The sequence below is a fragment of the Brienomyrus brachyistius genome, chromosome 24, assembly GCF_023856365.1.
Source record: "Brienomyrus brachyistius isolate T26 chromosome 24, BBRACH_0.4, whole genome shotgun sequence".
In the NCBI taxonomy this organism is placed as follows: Eukaryota; Metazoa; Chordata; class Actinopteri; order Osteoglossiformes; family Mormyridae; genus Brienomyrus; species Brienomyrus brachyistius.
In genome coordinates this window covers 7,650,704-7,678,162 of record NC_064556.1, presented here as the reverse complement: position 1 = coordinate 7,678,162, position 27,459 = coordinate 7,650,704, and the positions used below count along the sequence as shown (strand labels likewise).

At 41.8% G+C, this 27,459-nt stretch overlaps 1 protein-coding gene across 1 annotated transcript; it reads left to right on the top strand.

Moving 5' to 3' along the window:
- The first annotated feature begins 2,450 nt into the window (after positions 1-2,450).
- Positions 2,451-17,950, top strand: LOC125720158 (interferon-induced protein 44-like). The gene is made up of 8 exons (XM_048995332.1): positions 2,451-2,481; positions 6,625-6,697; positions 10,455-10,650; positions 11,685-11,837; positions 12,122-12,296; positions 12,823-12,923; positions 14,445-14,617; positions 16,316-17,950. The coding sequence occupies exons 2-8, from the start codon at positions 6,648-6,650 to the stop codon at positions 16,425-16,427; spliced, it is 960 nt and encodes a 319-aa protein (XP_048851289.1). The 5' UTR covers positions 2,451-2,481; positions 6,625-6,647; the 3' UTR covers positions 16,428-17,950.
- The last annotated feature ends 9,509 nt before the right edge of the window (positions 17,951-27,459 follow it).

Below are 27,459 nucleotides of genomic sequence, written 5' to 3'. Positions count from 1 at the left end.
TATGTAAGTGGTAAGTAAATGACATAGCTTTTGTCTGTTCAAAAACAATGCAGGGGGATGGATTTGGAATGGGAGATATATTATACATTATTATAGAGCTATTGGGCTCAGAGATATATGTATATATTGGTTATTACCTTGCGCAGTATTAAGAAATTGATGACCATAACACTGTAATTTACATAGAATTGGTTGAAACTTTCTTTGGACAAGTGCCAGGTAAAGCAAAATAAGACCAAGGTGGACTGGGATACATAATTATGCATTTATTGCAAAATATTACTAAGTATTACAGTAAGTGATGCCCATTGCATTGGGATGGGTCTGATCCATTGATAGATGTTTTTTTAATTACACTAGACTAATATATTTAGACATATAAAAGTATGAGTAATATAAATGACATTTAAGGCATGGACATGAACAGAAATACAGGTAACCCCATAATTGGTGGGGAATTTTGAAACTTGACATGTAAATGGAATGAACAATAGATGAATAGGTGTAGTGCTGGAGTTCCATGTCACAACAAGGACTCAGACAAAAACATATATATTGACTTTCTCTTTCAGTCGATCCGTCCGAGAAGTACGGATTAGATGGGTGGAACAGGTGGCAGGGCTGTCCGGTGAATACAATGGTCTCATTCTGAGAACATCCACTTTTAGTTTTGTTGGTGTGTGATTGTGTGCGTCACTTATGATCTGCTCAGATGGAGGAATGCCATGATACCGTCTAAGCAGATGGGAGGAGAAACAGGTAAGTCTTGTACTGTAAGTTAAGATTCATTAAGTGACCATAAATTTCAACACAGTTCTTGGAAATTATACAGAAAGCTGTCCAGTCCTGACTTATGTATCTGACCTCATACTGTGAATCAAACCTGCAACTTCACACAAAACCTTAAAATGCAAAACAGGAGCAACTGATGCAGTTCTGGCAGGTTCAGCAACAACTTCTGTCCCAAGGAGGTCAGGACACAAAATACCCATCTTACACCCCCCACCAACTGTTTATCTATTTATCCAATCTACTATAATTATTGCTTCCCTTAATTCTGCTGTATTTATTCTTTAGAGAGATTTCATGTTTCCAGTTCTGCCCTGTCATCTCCCTGAAGTCACCTGTAACCAGAGGAGAATTTGGTTCATAGTAACTTTATTCATGTGCAGCAAAACCATTCAAAGCAAAATTTGACTTCTTGGGCACAGCCATCTGTAGGGTGTCTGTCTGTGGGGAGAATGTTAACCTCGTAGTGAGGTTCTGTCACGGACCAACCCCGGGGATCCCCAAGTGATGTCAGCAAGACCGGGCTTACCTTCCCGAAACACGGAGTCTGCCTGGGTTACATAATTCTTCGCTGGTTTTTCCGGTCTTCCCAGTTCTTGTGCAGTTTTGCCTCTCGGCTGATTCCAAGCTGCTCTAATCAGTGGAGTATATCTTAGTTTGTCTGATCTTGCACTCCGATGTGAGATCTTCATGGATTGTCCTGAGTTTGAGCATTTTTTCCTGTCTATCTTCCTAGCATTCTTGACCTCACTTCCATCCCCAGATTCTGAGACCAGCCTGCCCCCCCCCTTCCAAATTCCACCGTACATCACTTGACATTTGCCTGCCTACTGACCACTGAGTACCTGTTTGAGCCCCCTGATCACCAATGCACATCGCCCGACCCTCACCTGTTTTTTCACTATGAGTCTTGTCTTTAGTTTTGGACTTAGTGGCAAGACCCTAGTGTCTACCTCACAGCAACGTGTGTCTTCCTAGGAATTCTGTAATTGGATTGGGAGCGCATGGGCTTCTTGAGGTCGCTGGAAAGGGGTGTGTGGCGCTCCCAAGACTTTTGCAATAAGATGAAGATCCAAATCTTTAGATTCCAGGAGGTCCCTATCTTGCTGTATGGCTGCGAGACATGGACGCTATCTAGTAAGCTGAGAGGAAGATTGGACTCCTTCAGTATTGTGTTTCTCCAGAGAATCCTTGGGTATCGCTCGTTTGACTTTGTGTTGAACAAGCAATTGCTAGAGGAGTCCTGAATGATGTATATTATCTGTATTGTGAGGGACCGTCAGTTATGGAATTACGGACATGTGGTGCATTTCTCTGAGGGTGATCTGACTCACGGGATCCTTGCTACTGAGGACCCGAGTGGCTGGACCAGGCCGAGAGGTCACCCACATAACACCTGACTGTGGCAGATTGATGACCATTTCCGGAAGGTGGGACTGGACCGTGTGTCTGCATGTGTGGTTGCCAGCTGGTATCCCAAATTGTTTTGTCATGTGGGTGCTTGCATCAATACATACTTACATCAATACATCCTCCCCTACCTGACCTGACCTACATGACAGTATTTTACATGTAATTATTCATGCTATTGGGTGTGGCCACCATTGTCTGTGTGTATAAATGCTTTGAACTCCTACTTTCATGTTTACAATTGTCTGTAAGACTGCAGCATTTGAGTGTCATTTGAAAAAGGTGAGTTTGTCAAACAAATATATGCATATTTCAGTAGTGTATAAAATGTAGGCTAGTAAAACTCATTCATTTTGTCTTTCTATGCAAAGTTCACCTGAACAATATTTTTGAGATGATTTTGGGGGGAACTGGGAGTTTCCATTATTCTAAAGCCATTTTATTCTTTCTGGAACTCCTGTAGATGTACTGCATAGAAGGATTTAAAAATCATATACTATAATCATATTTACTATAATAATTTATAGTAGCAATTAAGTAACTGGTAAATCCAAAACGTACTTAATATTTAACCTTTTACCACCGTTATCCGTGTGTCTATATAAAATGCTTTTTCAGTTCAATTCAATTATTTTGTCATGTGTTGAACTCCTAGTTACATAATAGTCTGTAAAAACGGTTCCAGTCGAAGGTTGTTTGTGAAAGGTGAGTTCGTCCAACAAATGCAAGACTCTCAGGTTTCATCAGAACTTTGGAGTGAGATTACATGAGGGGTAAAACTCATTGCGTGAAAATATATGTGTGTGTGTGTGTGTGTGTGTGTGTATGTATGTATATATATATATATATCTATATATTTAATATATATATATATAATATTATAAGAGGCAAAACTGACATTGATGGAATCCATTACCCCAGAGTGCACTTCTAATTAAAGCAATTCAGTTTATTTTGAATTATCTCATACAATAAAGAAGAACCAATCATTTTACTTGTACTGTGTGACTTTATAAAATGTCTTGGACTCCCACTTTCACAATTGTCTGTAAAATCACAGCTTTTGCGTGTAGTTTGTCCAGCAGATATATATGTATATTTCTGTGCCGTACAATAGCGTAGGCTAATAAACGACATTTTGACTTTCTATGAAAAGTTCACCTGAATGTTTCATTATGAATCCGCTTGTTATTGAGCCTCGTTAACTGTGCGTACCTTCTTGGCCCTGAGGACGAATTGCATACCAAACGACCATTATTGAGAAGATCAGGCGAAATAGATTAGTGTTATTTTAGTTTACTTAGGATATTAAACATCCTTACCATAACACACACCTCGCACTGTAATGGTTTTGGTTATAGTCTGTAGATGTTCTGACATGTTTCTCACCCCCCTACCCCCAAACCCTATGTTGGTGTTGCCCCGCCTTCGCCATAGCTGGTGTTGTTGTTATAGTAGTAGCTGTTATCATTACTATCGTTGCTGCTGTATCATTAATCATTGTTAATAATACCCTGCCTGAAATCAATTCAAAATAATTAACACGTACACACACTTATTTATTCAGTCTTTAGATTCGGTTCATTTAACTAGTTTAGCATGATTCAATTGTGTTTTGTCATCTGGAATGTGTGTGGAATTGGCTCTCATGCAAAAACACTTCTACTCCACCTAACATCACAGGAAGACATTGCCTTGCTTCCGGAAACTTGCATATCGAAAATGGATCCTCAAATATTTGGCTCATCACAATTTCCTCATGTATACTCAGCTGGTCATAATTCCAAACAAAGAGCTGTCGCTATTTTGATCAACAAAAGGATAATATTCACTTGTAAAGACATAGACCCAGAAGGAAGACTTGTGTAATGCCAGCATATATGGTCCAAACATGGATGACCCATCTCTCTTCCACCGCTGTTTCTCTGCACTCTCTGTTCACTCAGACTCAGCACTCGTAGTGGGAGGAGATTATAATTTGATGCTCAATCCAGAGTTGGAGTGCAGTTATCAGTTATCGTAATCAGTTATCATAATCAGTTATCTTAACTGCTAATGGTTGCAGTAATAAAACAATATATGAATGACTTGTTTGTGATGCTTGGCACACATGTCACCCCTTGGTCAAAGGATACCCTTTCTTCTCACCAGTCCACCACTCTTATTCCCATCTAGACTTCTTTTTTACCCGTAATTCAATCACAAAACCAGTGTGATATCCAAATAAGTGACCATGCACCAGTTACCGTGACAGTTATGGAGAATAAAAAAACATCAGCAATTAAACATTAGTGATTTAATACTAATTAACTGAATGAAAGGAGGGCTGTGGGTGAAGACTATCGCTACAGAACTGAAATATGTTGTAATATTAGGCACCATGGTCCTGTTATGCGTCTGAGTGATTTAAAACTGAGATGCCCCTCGAAAATGGTTTTCTTTAATTTTGCAAATACCTGAACTTGTTTTCTGTTTAATGCATATGTACTGATATCACATTTAAAAAAATCGTATCTCAGACCCCTGTCTTTGTCCATTGCAGCTCTTTGTAAATAGTGGGTCAGACATTTATGAAAAATGGTTCTTTGCTTTAAAAAGGTTGCCGACCTCTAGCCTAACTCATTGTAGCCAGGGGTTAGGCTGATTCTCCTACAAAATTTGATAAATAACTGCATTGGTCTGGACTGGAGGGGGGTCTAATATGATATGCTATCATGGGGCCCAAAATCTCTAGCAACACCCCTGATTGTAGGATTTACATAAGTTTTAAATCTGCAACAACTTATATTTTACTTTGAATACCGTTATCAGTCTGACTATATAAAATGCTACTTTTATTTTCACAATAGTCTGTATAAACTGAGATGGTTAAAGGTTGTTCGGAAAAAGATGCATTTGTCCAAACAATATTGGCTCTGTATATCTCAACTGGGTGAAATTGTATGTCAACCCCATAACTCGTTAATTTTGTTTTTCTGTTCAAAGTTCACCTGAATGGTATTTCTTTAAGCATTTTTCAGGGGAACTTTAAGGTTCAGATCTCAAATCATGTAATTCCTAGGGAATTCATGAAGATGTGTTGAAGGATTATAATAATATATTCTAGCAATCATATAACTGTTAAATCCCAAACATACATTGGCATATAGTTTACCTTTAATACTATTGTCTATGTGACTGCATAATACCCAGAGAGCAAAGTCCCATTGAAACAACACTGATTAAACATCACACAAAATCACTGAAACAACAGTGATCTTCAATATTGTTTAAACATTGATCTTGATCATTGGCCATCTATTCAATATTGAAGACCTGACCATGTTCAACAAGGATTCAACATTGATTCAATTGTATTTTGTTCCAATAAATCAGCCATGAATCTAATATTGAAACATTGTACATTTAAACAATGTTTATTTCAGGTTGTTTCCTAAGTGATTTATAATGTTAAAACTATGCAAAATCAGTTATGAAATCTAAAGCCTGATATAAATGAAACACCAAGAAAAGTGGCGAAACATAAAAGCATATTTATTAGTGCACACATTTCTAAACATTTATACACAGAAAAACGAACACTCACATATTCATTTGTTTAGATTAATATACACTATATGGGAAAAAAAGTATTGGGACACTCCTATTAATTAGGGGAATTGTCTGATTAAGCCACACCCACTATTGACACAGATGACTCTCCACTTTGCATCATCATATGACGCTTTCTTTACAACAAATCAGTTCTCAACATTTTTGCCCAGTTAGAGCTGCCCTGGTCAACCACGTGTGAAATGATTGTAAAGGACAAAATGTCTGGCACCAAGTTCAGTTGTGAACTGGTCGGTCACAGAAGCTCACATTAAGGGCCCTGATAACCCAACATCAATGCGCAACCTGAAGTCAGCAAATCCAGCGATGTTTCAGCATCCAATGGAAAGCGTCAACAATAGAGTAAAAGGACATTATAGCAACAATGGGCTGACTAACTTCTTAAAATACCCTCGGTTTTGTAATGAGATGCTGGACAAGATGGTGTCCCAATACTTTTGCCCATATAGTTTATTTATGTTATTAACCATGAAGTGAAAAACATCATGTCTCTAAGTATAAGCACAATGTTCTAATTCCTACTTTCACATTTGCAAAAATCTGTTAAAACTGCAGCACCTGACAGCTGCAGGTCAGTATGTTATGCAAACCCTGAAATGGGAATTACTGCATTATTAACTAACTATTTATGAACTATGGCATGGCCACAGTTATCTGTGTGACTATATAAAAATGCTTTTTAACTCCTGCTTTTACCAGGGACCGGCTGACCAGCCTGTTTCATTTATGATGCTTTGGATTAAAGTGTCTGCTGAATAAATGCATGTAAATGCTTTCTTAGAGATAGTGAAAACACACTGTTTTATTGAACAGGTCTGCAAGTCGACATCTGGAAAATGGGAACTTTGCACAGTCAACCATGGAGGAATGTCAAGTGGAAAGAAAGGTATGGAGCCTGTTTTATATTTATCAGGCATTATAAGCAGTATAATTTTTTTCACCAGTGTCGCTTTTATAATTTTTATAATGTATTGACGATGTGTGGAGGGTGAGGGATGGGCATGGAAGGTTAATTAAGTGGTTACACCTGGGTTGTGAGGGATCTGGGGTTAAGAGAGGGAGTGGGAGCCGCGTTGGAGAGATGTTTCTTTGGTTTGGTAGGCGCCGTGCGCATTGGGTCCGTGGGAGGTGCTGCTCGCATGCTGTTTAGGGCTGCTGGCGGTGAAGCCAGACAGTGGCTGGTAGGGACAGTTCCCGGTGCGGTAGGGCGAGGACAGACAGGGCGGTGGGGGTAGGAGGCTGTGACCACTGCTTAGGCGGGGTGGTTGATAGATGGGAGTTACGGCACCCTCATAGGGACGGATTGGCTGTGGGGGGGAAAAAATTCCCTTGCCGTGGGACGTCCTAGGAGACAGACCGGTCCGATCATTCCTTCCCCGGGGAAGGGTCCTGATCCTCGGGGGGAAGGGGGTGTTCTGTTTTAACTATGTCTTTATTCTGTGTGTCTTTCGTGTGTTTTTAAAGGAGCAGCGTAACCGCTTATGGTTGGGACAGGACTATAGGGGTGGTTCGGGTCCCATAACGCTTGCCTGTGCCCGAAGTGTGGGGATTACTGTGCATTGCAGTGCTATTGGTGTGCCGTGCCCTAATGGGGATGTTGTGTGGTGCGGGATTTACTGTGTGGTAGCGTGGGTTAACACGCGCTTGAAAAGGGGTGGTGTGCAACGGGGAGATAGCGGGACCGAACTCTTTGTGAATCCAGATCCGACCCGATGGGTTGCTGCATGAATTGTACTGAATAAAATTATCCTTGTAATTGTCGCGGCTGTCTGGTGGTGATCTGTTCTCCGTTTACAGCCTCTGACGCTGGTTTGGGTTCGTTACAGTATATATTCTTAAATTTTACATGAGTACTATATCCCCCATCTCTCTCTCTCTCTCTCTCTCTCTCTCTCTCACACACACACACACACAAACACATAAATACGGGGCAGGTAAGGACACTGTGCCCATGATCAGTAAGAACATAATCAATCGATAAATCGAGTAGCTTTAGACATCATCCGCATAACTACTGATGCTCCAACGATCCACCTGTCGATCTCCAGCTCCAATCCTCTCTCACTCGTGAACAGGATCCTGAGACATAAAGTCTAACGCTTGAGGCAGTAACTCTTCCCTACCCTGGAGGGGGCGATCAAGCCCTTTTCTGCTTGAAAACCATGACTTCAGAGGTGCTGATCCTCATCTTGGTTGTTTCATATTAAATTTTCGTACTTCAGTAAAAGTGCAGATTCCACAACAAAACGTAACTCAATTAAAAGTAAAACTCATCCAGTAAAATACTACAAGTAAAATTAGAAAAAATACCTGGTCTTAAAAATACTTAAGTATGTAACCGGGTGGGAAAGCAGTCTTTGTTTGGCACTCGTTTGGGGAGGGAGGGGACAGACTTTGTTTTCGTTTTGGAAAAGGTGTACTCTCTCACTTTAAGGTGATAGCCTTGCCCGGGTTGGGAACCGCCCCGGAGGTAATTTTTTTGTTATTCCCCTACCCCCGCCCGCTTTTGGAGAACGCATGGCCAAGGAGCGTGTGGGGCACGAGGCCGGAGTGATCCGCGCAGAGTAAATGTACATTTCCCTCGATATTGAAATGTAATGTTACAAATAATGATTTTTGTGTCTTAGAGGGGATTAGTGACAGTCGGATTAACATCTGTGTATTAGTAAAGCGGAATGCAATGTAAATGTGTTTTATTAATTTACATTAATGTATAGTTTTTTTTTTCTTTCATTCCGTGTATGTTATCCATTAGCGGGGTATGAATAGCCTGGGGCTTTCATGCAAGCCGTTCTGAAGGGAGCGAACCGTACGTGGAGAGATGCGAGTTACTGAAATGATTGGGTTAAATGAGTGTATATATTCGGTTGTATGTATTTTTGTATTTCCTTGTGCAGTTACAGTGCACTGCCTTATTTTACACACGGTTAAAGGAAAAGTTTGATTTATTTTACTTCGAGTATTTGCTGTAGGGGAAAGCTGATCTGCACCCGTGTATTGTAGTTGTACCGCACGGTAAAACATATAAAGGAAAGAACGGGAAAACTCTGCTCAGTTGCCCTTCCATTTTATTTTGGGCATCCAGCAAATAAAGAGCCCAAATTATTTGTGCTTGTCTGTGTGATGTTAATTGCACTGGCTCCAAGTGAAAAATACTATACATTCAAATTTATTGTTCTTACCAGAAGCAAGCTATTCTTTTACATTCACCCAAGGCAGGTTTGAATATAGCATTGTAAGTTACAATGCAGCACTGTAGGAAAACTGAATTGCAAGAGGGTAGGTGGATATTTTAAATTTATTCAAAAATACATGTGAAACTTGCTGAGCTTCCCGGCATAAATAGTGGAATAATGATTTAATTCAAACTAAATATCAATCTAGATGCCAGATTTATTAATTAATTTAAATCCCTCTCCCTCCACAATGGAAAATGGCTGATCGTCCAATGCAATCATCACCATTATTTCAGTATTACCTCTAGCGCTGATAACTTTGAATAATGATGAAGTTTAAACATCAGCCAACAATTTTGGTAAGTTGAAATATTGTTTAAGAATTGTGAGAGAAAATCGTGATCTCAATTCAGAGTCAAAAAATTGTGATTTTGCCTAGTATCGTGCAACCCAACCCAACTTAGATGTGCTTCATGCAATATATATTTTTTTTTATTGGGTGAGTAACGATGGTCTTATGTCGAATGTGTCCTTTAGTATCCATCCATCCATTTTCGAAACCGCTTATCCTACTGGGTCGCGGGGGGTCCGGAGCCTATCGCAGGGAACACCCAAACACCATTCACTCACACATGCACTCCTATGGGCAATTTAGCAACTCCAATTAGCCTCAGCATGTTTTTGGACTGTGGGGGGAAACCGGAGTACCCGGAGGAAACCCCACGACGACATGGGGAGAACATGCAAACTCCACACACATGTGACCCAGGCGAAGACTTGAACCCAGGTCCCAGAGGTGTGAGGCCACAGTGCTAACCACTGCACCACCCTGCTGCCGTCCTTCAGTATAAGAAACTAATTATTAATTACTGGATTAGTATTAATTAATTACTATGCTGGAATGGTTTGTTTTTCCAATAAACAATATCATGGAAGTCCCAGTTAGTCAATTACTGGAAGATTTAGTTCCAGAATATGAATGGAATTCATTAATTACAGTATAACTACTTAACCATGGTTAGAACATTCGTTCCACGAACATAACTCTCAGCAGGCATGTAGCAACTCTGTAGGAAAACTCTACTCATGGCCGCAGAGTCTCGCGATACTTTAGGACAAGCTCGGTACTATTGTTCCGAATGTATGAGTCCAGCTTCTCCTCTTCTTTGCTGATCTGTGCGCAACCATTTCTAGCAGTATTTGGTGAGTATAGGTGTGCCGGATGTTGATTTCTACCGAATTACAGAGATCCACACAATCTACACAAATTTACCACATTTTGTGCCGATTTTCTTTTCAACCCTCGAGTGGCCACCACATTCACATGTTGGGTAAAAGCATTGGATAAATGAACAATTCCTAATAATACTGTAAGATCTATTTAATTATGCAGTTTTAATATATGGGATTATTTGTATTCCTATTTTGACTAATTCCTATTTACAATTCCAATGTTCATTCCTTTAGTACAAAAGACAGTCTCAAGAAATTTGTGCAAGAATACAAACCCATTATTGACTCAGTACCTCAGGCTCGGATTCTTCTCGTTGGTGATGTTGGTGCTGGAAAATCAAGCTTCTTCAACTCCATCAGCTCTGTCTTCTGTGACCACATAACAGCCCAAGCCAATGCAGGAGACAATCCCACCACCCTGACCATGAAGGTAATGTGATCATATAAATCTTCCTGTCATGGGGCCTGTATCACAAAGCTGGTTCATTGAGGTCAGGCTTCAAAAAGTTTCATTTTGGCTAAACCAAATGCAATTTAAGATAATCGGTATCATGATGCTGACTATCAGCAAACTGTATCAAGTCAGGTTCTTAATGAAATCAAGATTATTGCCTGAGTGCATGCAGCTGTACTTCAGGTATACTACGCAGCTATACTTCAGGTATACTATGCAGCTATACTTCAGTGCTGCTTATGAATTTTCTATGAATGCATAATAAATACATTATGAAGATGCAGTTAATGTAGAGTTTTACTCAATTTATCTTTTCAGATAGCCATACTCATGTTGTTGTGTATGTCCCACCTACACACACATTCAATCTTTGCCAAATATAGTCTTAAATAACACAGAAAAGCAATAGGAACTGAGTTTATTTCCATCTTTTCACTTTGTCTCATTGCAAAATCTATTCCCGGTCACACATAACTCATGTAACAGCAGATATCAAGGTGCCAGTTCCACCGCATTACCTATTATTATTACGATCAGTGCACCACTATAAAATGCCTTAGTAAAGGATAGCACAAAACAATTGTGCAACAGAACTGCATACATATCACATCTAAGTGTTAGTTTTCCTTTATAGTTTGGATTTAAATTGAGAGAGTGCTGGAAATTGTCTCTACACCCACTGTTCATTCATGATAGCACTACGCCAGCTGAGCAATTGTATTAGCAGTAACAAATGAATGAATGTTACATTTCTATAGCACTTTTTTAAGAACCCAATGCACTTTACAGAACCAATGGGGAGCCACTTCAACCACCCCTATTGTCTAGCCCCCATTTGGATGACGTGACGGCAGCCATTCTGCACCAGTACGCTCACCACACAGTAGCTAAGGTGGTGAAGGGGCAGGAGAGAATTCACCAGTTAGATACAGGGAAAGATATTTTTTTCCGACACTATCCCTACTTAAAAAGTTGTCAGAAGGCAAATGATGTCTTGTGTCTTCTTACAGTATCATACTTACCAGGTGAGGGAGGGCACAGGTGGACGGCCTCTCTCATTCCTCCTGTGTGACACCATGGGATTGGAACAAACAGCTAATGGAGGGGTGAACACTGACGATATTGAGAGCATCCTGAAGGGCTACATACTGGACGGGTACCAGGTAAGAGCTGTGTATCTAACCAGGCTTCAAAAACACTTGCAGTATGAACACATGCAGGTCTGATCACTGTAATGGCTTACAGAAGTCACATGTTTATCATTTTTCTTCACAAACTCTTTTCCAATGAAACCAAATATAACTTTTTGTTTGTTGTTTCAGCATTATTAATATACTGTTATTACAAAAATGTCATTTGAAATGACTTGCTTAATGTTTCGTTTGTGTTTCTCATGATATCAGTATCAGTGACTGTCTGAATATACCAATTTTTTTTTTTTGTTTAGTTTGACCCTAAAATACCATGGAGCCAAAATGGTGATCAAGCTCACGTTCCATCACTTAAGGAGAGGATCCACTGTGTGGTGTTTGTGGTAGACGCCTCAACACTTCCACTTAAGAATTCAAAAGATGACAAAGACAAAAAATTTACTAAAATCAAACACAAAGCTAACTTGCTTGGTTAGTGACGGCCATCGTGTGATTTGAATGTGTGATGTGTTGCACTCAACCTGCCTTTCCTGAGACATGAGTAATACTAAATCATCATTCAGTGATATGAAAAAATAACCTTGAATAATGTATTTGAATATTCAGTATAAACCCAGAGAACTTCAGTTGCTGGATTGGAAAATTGTAAACTGAATGTTTTTTGTAGCTTTGGCATAAACATCACTCTTGCCATAACTGAAGGAGGTCTTGGCTGCTCCTCCACACAGAGATGCTCTATCTGCGAGAAACTTGAGGGTTCTCTGTCACATAGAGCCCACTTAAGGGGATAGAACTGAATTCTGGCACATTATCATGAGCTCAGCTAAACACATGTGGATTCAGGAAGGGCAGAGAGATGCTGGCAGGTGCTTCTGAGTAAGACAGACAGTGTGCTGATTGCTTTGAGCTTGCTCAAGAAATTCTGTCAGCTGATGATGGCTTATTCCATAGAACATACAATATGTCACTAGTGAAACTTTTCTATTGATGTTTTTAGATGTCCCTCTAATGGTTCTACTGACCAAAGTGGACAAAGTATGCCCACACACAAGAAAGAACTTGAAGAACGTTTACTGGAGTAACTATCTAAAGGAACAGGTGAGTACCAGGGTGTAACACTGGAATCGGTCCTGAGAGCTGCACTGACATATAAGGACAGTATTGGTGCAAACCTGCACCAGGACTCTTGAGTAGTAAATGGACCTGAATTTCTGCAGCAAATATATGCAGCACAAAAATTGAGTGATAGATAACCTTCAATGAGCCGGCATCCTGGCCTGGGTGTCTCTTTCCTCAGGTCCTCTGTTTCCTGGGATAGATTCAACAACAACAACAAATTTATTTTTATATAGCGCATTATCACAACATTACATTGTCTCAAAGCGCTTTACAGCATCCTCACTCAAAGCCCCCACTGAGTAAGCCATAGGTGACAGTAGCAAGGAAAAACTCCCTAGAAGGAAGAAACCTTGGGAGGGACCAGACTCAAAGGGGGAGCCCATCCTCCAGGGGCCGGCAGGGATAGTCAAATAGAGAGATGGTTAAGTGCCAGAGATGGGGAAGCGCCAAGTCACATTGTCCCAGTCATAAGATTTGGGAAATAACTGGAGAGCAAAGAAGATGACAAGCCAATGCCGAGTTTTCTTCCAATCGCCAGGCAACTAGAGTTAAGGCAGCGGGTCATACATGGATGATCACACAGGCAGAACGGCGAGCTGGATGCAGGAACGTCATTGGTGGTGGCGACGTCACATGTAGTAGGGTATGCTGGACATCTTGATAGATCTGTCAGATAGGTCTCCAGGCATCACCCCCCAGAAGGAGTAGGGGAAATAAAATGTACAATTAGGCAAAGTAGAGGAGGCTATAGGCAGTGCTAACAGCTAGGTGAGTGCAATATGAAGTGCAATGTGCAAGCTCCGGCAGATATGGCTATGGCAGCATCAGTAGGAGGGAGAGGCAAGTGGGAATGCAGGCATGGGGAGTCCCTGAAATGTCAACACTCCAGTTCCACAAGAGATTGCGAAGCTAGAGTGACAGCACTGACAGGTCAGTTTATCCAAAGCCAATAGCACCGATCCCCACCCAGCTCTACACCTCACACTACAGGTCTGACTGGGAGTGAAGAGTTAGCTAGGGCTGGAACTAGTGTCCCTATACGCTAAACTAAACAGGTGTGTTTTTAGTCTAGACTTGAATATTGAGAGTGAGCCTGAATCCCGCACATCCGGTGGAAGACCATTCCACAGCTGAGGAGCTCTGAAGGAGAAAGCTCTGCAGCCTGCCGTAGCTTTTTCTACCTTAGGCACTAACAGGTATCCCATGGCTTGATGCTTCTGAGTAAGACAGACAGTGTGCTGATTGCTTTGAGCTTGCTCCATCATTGAGCTTCAATGATGGATGGATGACAAATCTGTGTCTTACAGTATATTTCATTGCCATCAAGAGCTTTAGAACTTCAATTGCATATCCATGTTCAGCAGCATCAGCTAAAAACAAATTTATACCATTTCAAAATCAACTTATTGCAACCCTGTTTGACATGAATTTCCCCATACAGAAGTTGAAGAAAATATGTTTCACAAGGAACAAATATTTTAACTGCATGTCTCTCTGCAGATCGAAAAAGCGAGTCGATTACTGGGCATCCAAGTGTCAAATGTCTTTCCAGTGAGGAATTACTTCCGGGAGACTGAGCTGGACATGCACTGTGACATCCTGCTTCTCACTGCAATGCAGAAAATGCTACACTTATCTAATGATTTCTTGGCTAATTTTGAGGAAGACACAGAGTGAGTTATGGATTTAAAATTGTCTTTTCACTCAGGCATATATGATTTGTGTATAAAGCTGAGATATAATCAGACCACACACTGTAACTCTACACTGGATTAAGAGATTAAATATGAAATTAAAGATCAATAAAATTACCTGATGATTCCAACATGGGTTAGTGTCAGTCTCAACTGTGGTTTGGTCCAGAGTTCTAGCTCTCTATTTTGAGTTTGCCTGTGTCACTGTCAATTGGATTACTAGATTGTTGGATTGTAAATGGACTATTAAATAGTCTCACATTCAAATTCATCATCACTGGAGTTTTAATTAAAGGGTGTGTCACATGGATATTCTTCAGAAGATCTTATCAAAGTGCTTAGCTTGCTATTTTAACTGTACTTAGGCCCTTCTACACAGACTGCCAACTGACTGCGGTAATAGAATTATCTTACATAACATGTCATGTCACCAAGCTAAACACTTATGTACAGCTGCAGAAAAAAATTAAGAGACCACAGCACAATTTTTTGTTTCACTCATTTCTCAATGTATGGTGCTGTGTCTCGGAATAATACTTTTTATAGCAAATTGTATTGCATATTCGTCAGCATTGTGTAACACCAGTGAATGTAATCCTTAGGACAAAACTATAAAGATGTAACTTGAAAAGTACTATATAACCTTGTAACCATTAGAGAATGTAGCTCAGTTACTGCTGCCTGATCCAGCCTCAGAGTTTCTGTACCTGCATCTTATTTTAGCCCTGGTTGTATGAAATGTGCATTATTCAGCTCGGCAGCTTCTCTTTGTTGAATTCGCAACAATATAATTGGCTGTAATATGTGGCCAGTTAAAACTTCCAAAGACTGCTACTGCTCATTATAATAGAAACACCTGGTTTCTCACAATAGTTGTGGGCGTCTTACCTGGGTCTGTATCACATTGCCCTTGGCTGACTCTGCCCCCTCTGACATGAGTATACAAAACACTGTGGAGGCCATTTTGCTATCATTGTGCTTCCAGGAAATATGACTGGCAGTTCTGTCTTATAGAGGCGAGGAAGTAATTGGATTCCAAAGGAGACAGGGGATAGTGGTAGGACAGAAAGGGGCGGGAACTACCTGAGCCACGGAATGGGAAGCAATCATCACCACCTCTGCCATCTTCAGTTATGCTAGTTATTGCAGTTATGCTTTCACCATTAGAGGAGGAATTACTATCTGTAAAATAGAGAAATGAAATCATGTGTCAGGTTCTGTGTTTAGTGTGGATTCATGTTACTTCTGATTGGATGGACAAACCCACATGGTTCCCTACAATGGTAATGTAGCATTAAAGTGGCTTCAACAGAAGAGTTTTTCCAGGGACACTTTTTGGTCTCTGTGTCAGCAAAAGACACAAGGAATCATACAGGTTTTACTGGAGGGAGAAGATGTTTGTCGTGAGGAGGTCACTAAAGAGTAGTAGGTATTAAATATCACCAAGATCATCTAAAATGCTATGCTCATCAATTCAACATGATCCTCCTGATTTTTCATGACAGAAACACTCATAACTATGGCTATTAAACTACAATGTTAGTCATTCATACTTGCCTGTAGTATTGGTGTGGTAGAAAAATTTTTAATCAACCTCTCTGATAACACAGAGAGTCACTTAGAATAAAAGTCTGGACCTCTCAGTTTGGTGAGTAAAGGAAATCTCTTTTATTCCAGCAAAGCGCTCCTGTCACACTCTGGCACTCGGTACCAAGTCACCTGGAGTACACAGAGCAACCAGTTGATAAACCATAATTCCCAATTCCCAATAAGGACTTCTAAGTCCTGATTGGTCACCAAACACCAACAAACTGAGCTCAAACATACAACAAACACAATTCTCCTGCTCTATTGGTTCACCTTTGCAGCAAGGTAAAATCCACCCATTTTGCTCAGTTTACCAGAATCTGTCTCGACTGCTAGGCTCCTACTTGAGATATGAATATAGATATTGATTACATGACATTGAATCACTGTAAATACTTGGTTGTCCTTTGATTAATGATTAACATATTGATGTGTTGTCATTGAATCACAGCAAATAAATGGTTAACATATGATTAATATGATTATCGTAACAATTACTTCTACATTTGCACTACGACATAGCATGCTATATATTGTCTGCCACAACTATTTTATAAAGCTATAACTCGCTTCGAATCTCTTCCTGCAGGTGGTCTCTCTCCCCCTTTTGTTCCGCCGTCTGCCTCTCCAAGGTCCGAGCTTTCTTTAGGGTCTGCGGAACTTACTGCAGGCAGCTATGAGGAAGCGAGGTCACACGGTACTCAAAACAATCTCTTCTTGCCTAAGGCCTAAGACATAACAGACCCAATATGCCAACCTCCCGGGCCTACCAATGTCCAGTTTTACTTCCACACTGGTAGTCTTTGTCAAGACGTCTTGAACACCCTACAGTCCAGTTAGGCCTCATTCCCCTCATCTCCTCGGCTACTGATGGTGAAGCTGGTCTCCATACCAATGTATATGTCCTCAGCTACATGAGCCATGTAGCTCCCAGGATTCTCTTCTACCATGGCTACAGTCTGGAATGCTCTGGGGAGAGGTTCATGCACAACATTCCGGTGAACTCCATCTATCAACAGAACCATGAAGCTCCTGTTTAAATCCAAGAGAGGCAGAGCCAGGAAGTCTTCCTACTTATTCTTCATTTGTACAGATACAGGGGACCGATGCACTATTTTACACTGTCAGATTAATAACCAAATTCTGATGGCTTGGGCATGACAGGGAGCAGCTCTGAGGATGAGACCTTGTAGATAAAGGTCACTCTATGGAAGTGGACTGTGTGTATGTCCACCTCGCTCCCCAATGCCAGAAGGTGCCAGTCTGACAACAAAGTCCCAGCACTGCTGCTTGTGCAGACCCCCTAAGTACGAAGAAAACATGCTGCTAGGATTCTTTACATAGATGTAAGGTGGCAGTTATGCTGCCTGGTACGACAAGCATCTGGCTGTTCACAGCATGTGCAGCAATGAAGTGAGCATTTAGGGGTCGCTTGTGCAGTGCTGAAGTTAATGTTGCACCGATCTGATATTCAGATCGGTATCGGCACTGATCCATACCTAATTAGACGGATCGGGTATCAGCCGTATACAACTGATCCACATCTGATACTTATTTTTCCTCAGTCTGTGAAAGGATTAGCTCCTATTTCTTGTTAAATCTGTTTGTGCAATCGGCTGCACAACAGCTGCTTCCCATTTTACAGGCCGCTCAAGTTCAGCAAAACGTTTGGAGTGAGATTTCATCAGAGCCAAAACCTGTGGCTGAAAACTCCACTCCATATGCCTGCCCCACGTCCATCCATTCTATAAAGGGACACCTAGGTGGGTGTTATTCCATACATCTCAACATGAGAAACATAAAGTGTGGCATGCGAGCATGTGAACTGGTTGAAATGTGTGTGTCTCATGGCCACGGTATACAACGCTCCTTCAATGTAGTGCTTGTTTTGAAATACAGTATTCCTTGATTTTTTTTCTAACTGTATTGAGTCCAGTAATGGTATGAATTGATTTTTTTACAATAAGATTTAGAGCATGAGCAGTGCAAACAGCATGCCTTATTTTCAATTCATTTGCAGCAGCTATCATGTTATACATACCAATGTCTAAGTTATTGGTTATGGTACATCCTCAGGGTACCAACTCACAATATTCTCACACTTGGTGTCATGACCTGTGCGCCCAGTCCTCCTGTGTGCCACGCCCCCTGATCATCCTCGTGTGCTTCCCCGATTGTGATCACCTGTTTCCTGTTACTTTTGGCTTGTCTTGTGTATTTAGTCCGCGTCTGAGTCCGCATTCCCCAGACTTGTCATTGATGTTTGTTGCCATCTGCCCTGCTCTTCTCTCGATTCCCTATAATAAACCCTCGTATCCGGAAGTCCTCGCCTACCTGCCTCGTCCTTCCCCACTTCCTGCCTGCCCGTCTGCCACCGGTCACGACACTTGGGATCGTTTTTTTGACTGGGTCATGAGTGTAATTTGATGTTCACAAATACACACTGTATCGGCAATATGGAGTGAAAAATGGAACCCATCGTCTGGAGTCTAATTCATAGGATCCCACCAAAATTCAAACCAAAGCCACACCTGCTGAAAACAAACCAAGCCAACTGAGTAGCTCCCTACCCGACGGAACCTCCTACCATCAAACTGAACCACTTCGGTGATTCCCTGCTTGACCAAAACAAACGACTCACTTGATTTTTTTTTTCTGAATAAACTAAGCTTTGAAACTGTGCTTCATTTTCAGTGAGCCTAGCGAGTTCGACACACAGTTCGAGTCTCGGTGTCTGATACTCACCTCTATAGTAATTTTTTATTTAAAATAAACTTGTCAGCGGGGGCGGCATGGTGGTGCAGTGGTTAGCACTGTTGCCTCACACCTCTGGGACCCGGGTTCGAGTCTCCGCCTGGGTCACATGTGTGTGGAGTTTGCATGTTCTCCCCATGTCGTCGTGGGGTTTCCTCCGGGTACTCCGGTTTCCCCCCACAGTCCAAAAACATGCTGAGGCTAATTGGAGTCGCTAAATTGCCTGTAGGTGTGCATGTGTGAGTGAATGGTGTGTGAGTGTGCCCTGCGATGGGCTGGCCCCCCATCCTGGGTTGTTCCCTGCCTCGTGCCCATTGTTTCCGGGATAGGCTCCGGACCCCCCGCGACCCAATAGGATAAGCGGTTTGGAAAATGGATGGATGGATGGATAAACTTGTCAGCAGTTGCCTGCCCTCTTTAAACCTTCTCTTTATCCCTCTGCTCTCCTTGCGCTTCTGAAATCATGATTTTAGTTTTGGTTTCATTTTGGATTCAGAATTGGCGAAAGCTACTGACTGCGCATGTTATTTACATGACAGATCTGCGCACCGGTGGATCAAACCACTTTTGCTTTAGAGGTGGGGGAGGTCAACAAGGAGGGGGATGTGGCGACAGGAATCAGGCAGATAAACAGGTAAAGGAAATAATAGGCAGAGAGGCAGAACTTATGTATGGTATTATTTATTTCTATAATAAAAGAAAGTATCAAAATTACAAACCAAAAGCTTTTGTTGTCCCATCCAGGCAGGCGCTCAGGGTTTTAATTAGCCAACCTAGATGATGTATATGTATTTTATACCATATATGTTTCAAAACGCAAACAGACTTTAACTAAATATCATGGTCTCATGCCACAATGAAATTAGGTGAAATGAGTTAGAAACAGCAACAGACTTACAGTCCTTCTGCATTGTTAACTCCATCATCACTGAAGGTTTGTTATTCCCCTGCTACTTTAATAATCTCAGGTAGATATGTCACTGAAACACTGGGCAGGTACATTACTCAAACACTGCACAGGTACATCACTCAAACAATGGGCGGGTACATCACTCAAACACTGCACAGGGATGTCACACACAGATTGGGCAGATGTGTCATAAAAACACTGGGTTGATGGGCAGATATGTCACAGACACACACACACACAGGCACTGGACATTTTAAATTCAGAAGCATCCACATGGTTTAACTCCTGATCTCCGTTATACACAAACACATGGTCCTGTGCAGAGACTCTCACAGATTCTCACAGCCTCTTATATAGCCACCTCCTGTTTGTCAGCCACTGCACCACAGCCCCTGCAAGGCCGTGCTGCTCCTGCGCTGCTTCACTCTCCTTCTAGGGGGTGGGATTAGATGAAAATGCACCTCATCCTTGGCTCCAAGAATTGCTGATCATTTAGTGCGTGCTGCATATGGGAAGTCACATGATTTCTCAAAAGGGACAGCAACTCATCTAAGGGTGACTGACCAACTGTTCCAATTCAACACTCATTTATTTGAAAAACAAGTCATGCAATGGCAGTTATTTTCTCTGGATGTTTACAGCACAGCCAAGCTGTTAGTTAGTGGGGCGTGATGTAGGCCACTTACAATGTACATCCCTCAGTGTGACCTGCACCAGACCTGGCAGTGTGACCCTTAGTGTGGCTCATCCTTTCCTGACAAAGTGCTCTGCTCTCCTTAATCCCAGAGGGAAAGTTACACCTTGTGTGCTGCAATACCATACAGGCTTGTTAATGTTAAAAGTTCTTTGAATTACCTTGGATATTAATTGGAATCTAGAGTCCTGTTGCTTGAGTGATAAACTGTGAATGTTGAGGAAAATGGTTTCCAAGGGCTTGTCATTGAGGCCCTTGTGCACATGCATGAAGCTGAGGCAACACTGCTAGGATGTGGGGGGCAGTTGAGTTACACTGTCATTGTGCTCACTGAAGCTGGGTGGAGTTTGTGTGCTGTCTAATAGTACAGATGCTTGGTAGAAGGTTTACACAGCACTGAAAATACCCCAAGCAAAGTGTCTCCATCTGCTTCTGAGGAAGATGAATCACACAGCATGTGGTCAGAAGCTGTGAACACACAACCTGCAGGAAACCATGGAGGAACACCGAGAACTGCGCCTCCCTCCTGGACGTAAGCATGTGTAGATACGTCTCCCAGTGTCAGAAAGGACTAAGCTGAGAATAAGCAAATACTGCTGCTTTTTGGGCAAGGAGATGTCAGCGCTAGTCTGAGAATTCGACATGTCACGTTTTATAACAGGACTGCCTTTGCCTCTAAGCTATTGGAAAGAACGCAAAAGCAGAGTCATACATGGGATGCCATGACGGGATAGTTGGCCATTGATACACTGCTGCCATCTGGTGGTTTTCTTGTATCATTACACCTCAAATTTATTTCTTGGTTTTCTCAAAGGGATTCACCCTTTAAGAAAATAATAAAAGCAATGTATTTTTCATTATGCAAATGAAATGTTTATCTTAAAACAATTAAAGCAATCGGCAACATCCCCCCTAGTGTTAGGGGGTCAAACGCAAAGAACAACATCTCCAAACGGCACAATCTGAACTTGGAGCACACTGTGCATCACAGTCTTCATACCACCTTTAGGCATAAAAATCACAGGAGCTTCAGCATAACTCAGTCCCAGTGCAAAAGTAGGATAATTGGCACCAAATTCCATTTTCTATCATACATTAAACTATATACACATTTCTGGAAGGATTTATATATTTGGTTTTTGGGACACTCTACCTCCGCCATGATACTCCACTGAATCAATAACGTCTGTCCTTGAGAAGTTAAGTAAAAGCCCGCCCACACTGAAAAATTATTGGTTTACTTATTGCGGAGGGCAAGACAAACAGGGAACGGAAAAAGGGAAAATGAGTAACAAAGGGATATTTTTTGTATTTTTATTTTATTTTATTCACACCACACGGACACTTTACAAAACACCTGGTGCAAAAAGACTTCTGTGGCCTGTACTCCGAAGCGAAGTTACTGGCTTATCGGGGCAGCTTGTCGTATTTAAGGTACCACACCTTAAATTGACTTCATGTTTGTTCACTTACATTTTGCCCAGACTACCTTAAATCTGACAAGTTACCCCGATAAGCCAGTAACCCGCTTCGTAGTACAAGCCACAGGAGTGACTGAGGGCAAAACAATAAACAAAAAACACCTACTAAACACGTTCCCCAAAGCTAACCTAATCCGATATGCAAAAAAACAAAGTGGAAACAAAACAACAATCCTATAACCGGACTCCCTAACCAAACGAACAATAAACCAACACGCTTCGCAAGAACAAAAACGGCAGCCACTCTGTACGCACCGAGTCACACACAGACACACACAGAGACACAAACATACAATCCAAAATTACAGTGTCCGAAGGGGCGAGCAAAAGAGTAGTCAGTAGTCAGGCGGGAGATCGAAGGCCAGAAATGCAAAAGTACAAAAGGGGCAAAGCGAGAATCAGAAAACCAATAACCGAAATGGACATATATAATAAATCCAAAATCAATAAAGCAAACCAACAATAATAAAGCAAGAAACCGGAGTACCCGGGGGAAACCAGAGAACCCGGAGGAAACTGGCATACCCGGAGGAAACCCCTCGACGACATGGGGAGAACATGCAAACTCCACACACATGTGACCCAGGCAGAGACTCGAACCCAGGTCCCAGAGGTGTGAAGCAACGGTGCCCAAAGATTTTCGAAAAGGCTCAAATTATTATAAGTGACGGGTCCATTTAAAGGTGTATGAGGAGTTTTTAAAATAATGAGGTGGTAGATGGAGGCAGAATTTTTCTGTAGCTATTTATTGAACATGCCACACAGGTTAGCAACCATAAAAAAATGCTCTTTGACCATTTGTCTTAATCAACAATTAAAACCCATTCAACAATATTTTGCTAAAACAATCTTGCAGTATTAGAGAGGTTCACCTACTTTAGACAGCACAGCTGTAACTTGGGGTATTTGGACCTTGGTCCAATGCAGTGGTTCTCAAACTCGGTCCTCAGGCCCCACTGCCCTGCTTGTTTTCCAGCTGTCCCTGCCCTACACATCTGGATTACCTGGATCAGAAGTTGTGTTCAATCAATCAGAAGCTGAAAGACAGCTGGGACTTGTGTGTGGGGCAGGAATATCAGGAAAACAAGCAGGTGGGACCCGGAGACCGACTTTGAGAAGCACTGGTCCAGTGCAGGAATGGATTTTTACAAGTTTTACAATTGAAATATGCTCAGATGGAGCTCACTGGGCAGCACTGCGACTTCATTCTTCCAGGGTTGGGGGGTTGAAATCTGTCTCCACCCTGTGAGTTAGTAAGTTCCTGCTGTGTTGCACAGGCCTCCCCCAGGCATTCTCCATGTATTAATGTGGATGTAGATCACATAAGTTGTTGACGGTAGTTTGGCTTGACGCCAAAACCCCTGGAAACCCTCATGTCTGTGCTTCCTTCCAGGTCTCTCTTTTAGCCAGGCTGTCATAGTTACTTTAGTACTGCTGGAGGTTAGGTTAGGTGTAGGGCAATAACTCTTCTCCATCTTCTCTTTTCTGAGCTGATCCTGAGCCGATACTTCGCTTCAACCCTCACCTGGACTCCTTAGAGAAAATTACATGGAACCAACTGGGACTTTTAAAACTATATGGACTGGAATTAATGTCAATGTCAATACAATTTCATGCTCCCCGGTCGCCCAGAGGAGGACGGGGTCCCCTTCCAAGTCTAGGTTCCTCTCAAGGTTTCTTCCTGCTAGAGGGAGTTTTTTCTTGCCACTGTTGCCTCAGGCTTGCTTGGTGGGGGTTCTGGCCAGTTATATGTAAAGTGGTCTGTGACAATGACTGTTGTTAAAAGCGCTATATAAATAAAATTTTATTGAATTATTATAGAGCCACTAGAGGGAGCTAATTACTAACAATATTCATCCATCCATCCATTTTCTAAACCGCTTATCCTACTTGGTTGCGGGGGGTCCAGAGCCTATCCCGGAAGCAATGGGGCATGAAGCAGGGAACAACCCAGGATGGGGGGGCAGCCCATCGTAGGGCACACTCACACACCATTCACTCACACATGCACACCTAAGGGCAATTTAGCAACTCCAATTAGCCTCAGCATGTTTTTGGACTGTGGGGGGAAACCGGAGTACCTGGAGGAAACCCCACGACAACATGGGGAGAACATGCAAACTCCGCACACATGTGACCCAGGGGGAGACTCGAACCCAGGTCTGTGAGGCAACATCCCAAGGTGTGAGGCAACAGTGCTAACCACTGCACTACTAACAATATTCCCTCACATAAAGATATCGCAGTAGCACAGTACATTTGCAGAATAAGAAAATCCAATCATTGTGTTAATACGACTGAAAACATCCTAAATCGAATTCCCCAAAATTGGACTAGATAATGTGATTGGGAATCAATCTACTCCTGCATATATACATTCAGTTGGACCTCAACTGGCCTAGACGCTCTGCGCATACTTGTGAGAAATATATTTTGAACTCCTTTTTGTTTCATAAATACCCTTATATTTATTACAATAAAATCACATTGCAATATTTGAAATTTTTCCAATACTGGGCTGTCATAGTATATTATACAACATATTTTATTTCTTCTTATACTATCCTGATATTGTTGGAGGAGGGACATAGGTAGGAGGATGAGCTGCAGGTGGTGGCAGTGAAGGAGGGGACACTTCTGGCAGGACCGGATATCTGAATTGGGCTTTTTCCTTTTTTCAGCATCAGCTTCAGCTGGAGAAACAGCATCGGGAGGCTCAGCCCCCCTTTCCTCTCTGCTAATCTTATCTCTCAGCTGCTCCACTCTACCCTGTCACCCCCTCCTAGCTCTCACCAAGGCCACCAAGTTTAGAGTTATAAAGTTTAGAGTGCCCTCCTTTGGCCATCTACCCCCAGTCTGACGATTCCATTTTTTACAAGCCTGTTTTAGTCCCAGTCCTGTCGCCTGTTCGACTATCTGCCTTGGGGATGCCATTTAATGTTGACACCTGCATACAACAGCAAGGAGCAAAATCAACTCAATGTATCTTTTTATCCCACTGAGGATACTGCAGCTGGGAGACCACCAGCGCCACACTCTTTATCACATACACATTGTTTGAAATCAAGACATTCTGTCTTATCGTCATGCACTCTAAGTCCCATAAGACCGGGAGTGAACCAAACCCTGAACAGTCCCCCAGCCTGGTGTCAAGGGTCTATTATAGCGCCTGTCTTAGGTTGTTCCTGTCCTCACACAGGAGTCTTACCCATCACTGGCTTGTTACGCAGTGCTGTGCTACAGCATGCAATGCATTCACTGTCCACTCTTCACCACACAGTGCCACACCACGCAGTGCACACACAACCCTACCCTCTGCCCATTATTGCACCAAGCCTTCACCATCATATCTGGTCCCTACGCGGGTGACAGCTTCCTGGCTGGCCAGTGCCCTGTCACACAACAACACTTTCATGCTATACCGTGGCACCACTCAAAATCATAGACTTTCTTAGGGTCTTGTGCACCCATCTATCACGTAATAGGTCACTCAGGTCTTGTCCAGAGATAAATTACTCGGAGCGTACCCTTTCCCTATCGCAGGTGGATTCCTGTCTGGCGTCGGGGTATAACATGGCTTAGTCTGTTCTCCTCTCCCAGACAGAGCACTCGCCCAATGGCCTCTAACCACTGTCAGTAGTTTCCCCATGCTTTTACAATGTTTGTACACAGTTTTTGTCTTGTCTGTGCTTTTCTCTCCGTTTTCATTTGTGATTACCGGAAAACGAAAATGCTGCAGCACTGCCAACATAAGATCGGGAAATGTGTATTCAATTTGAAATTCGCTCGCCTTCTTGAATTCGGTCAAAACCAAAAAATACGTTATGACGTGGACATGAATACGCAGTGATATCTGACGTCGAACTGACGTGAAATTGTGGTAGAAAAATTTAAAATATAACACTTAGAATAAAAGTCGGACCTCTCAGTTTGATGAGGTAAAGGAAATCTCTTTTATTTCTGCAACTCAGCAAAGCGCTCTCGTCACACTCTGGCACTCGGTACCAAGTCACCCGGAGCTCACAGAGCAACCAGTTGATAAACCATAACTCCCAATTCCCAATAAGGACTTCTAAATCCTGATTGGTCACAAAACACCAACAAACCGAGCTCAAACACACTTCTCCTGCTCTATTGGTTTACCTTGGTAACAAGGTAAAATCCACCCATCTTGCTCAGTTTGCCGGAATCTGTCTCGGCTTCTAGACTCTACTTGAGATATGTATATAGATATTGACCATATGACATTGAATTAATGTTAATGAATTAATTAATTGATTAATGTTTGGGTGTTCTATTGATTGATGATTAACATATTGACGTCCTTGTCATTGAATCACTGCAAATACATGGTTAATTTAAATGATTAGTATGATTAACATAGTTACTTATACATTTGCACTATCGCATAACTTGCTATATATTGTCTGCCACAACTATTTTATAAAGCTATAACTCGCTGTGCACCAGTTGGGGCAGCTTCGATTCTCTTCCTGCAGGTGGTCTCTCTCCCCCTTTTTTGTTCCGCTGTCTGCCTCTCCAAGGTCCGAGCTTTCTTCAGGGTCTGCGGAACTTACTGCAGGCAGCTATCGCAAAGCGAGGTCACACAGTATTCAAAACAATCTCTTCTTGCCTAAGGCCTAAGACATAACAGACCCAATATGCCAACCTCCCGGGCCTGCCAATGTCCAATTTTCCTTCCACAAAATCAAATGTAATATTTCTGTTAAGTACTGTAAAGTAGTGATTCATTTTTGACATCAGCCGGTATAAATCGGCGTACATTTACATTGATTTTTAACCGATTTGCGATTTATCATTTCATGCCTAATATATGTATCCCTGGTGAGTCTCCATATCCATGCTCATATTACTTATACAGATAAAGATCAACATTCAGATGAGAAGCGTGTTGCATTCTCCAAATTATAACAGATCAACAACACTGACATGACTGTTGTCATCAACAACACTGATACTGCTTTAGCCCATACTTGAAAATGTAGATTACATGTAATATAATTAGGGTTGCAATTAAATGTTTATTGGCAAAGTAAAATCCCTAATATTGTAGATTTATCAAGGCAATAATTATGACAATCAAGCTGGTTCAGCGAACGTGTTGCTATAGAGCTAAATGCAGAGATACAATCAATAAAACATAATACCAATTTGAGCTGAATATGTGGATTTGTTGAGGTAAAATCATAGCAGTTACGAAAACGTCACTATTTATAAGCCAGATTTATAACCGTGTTTCATTGAGGTGAACTTGCGGCAGTTCACATGAGACTTACAAGATTCCTTGAAACTGCGTCATCACGACTGCAACATCGGCCTAACAGCTGAGCGATATGTCACAGGCGGAAGGAATTTTGTAGATGGAAGAACTTTT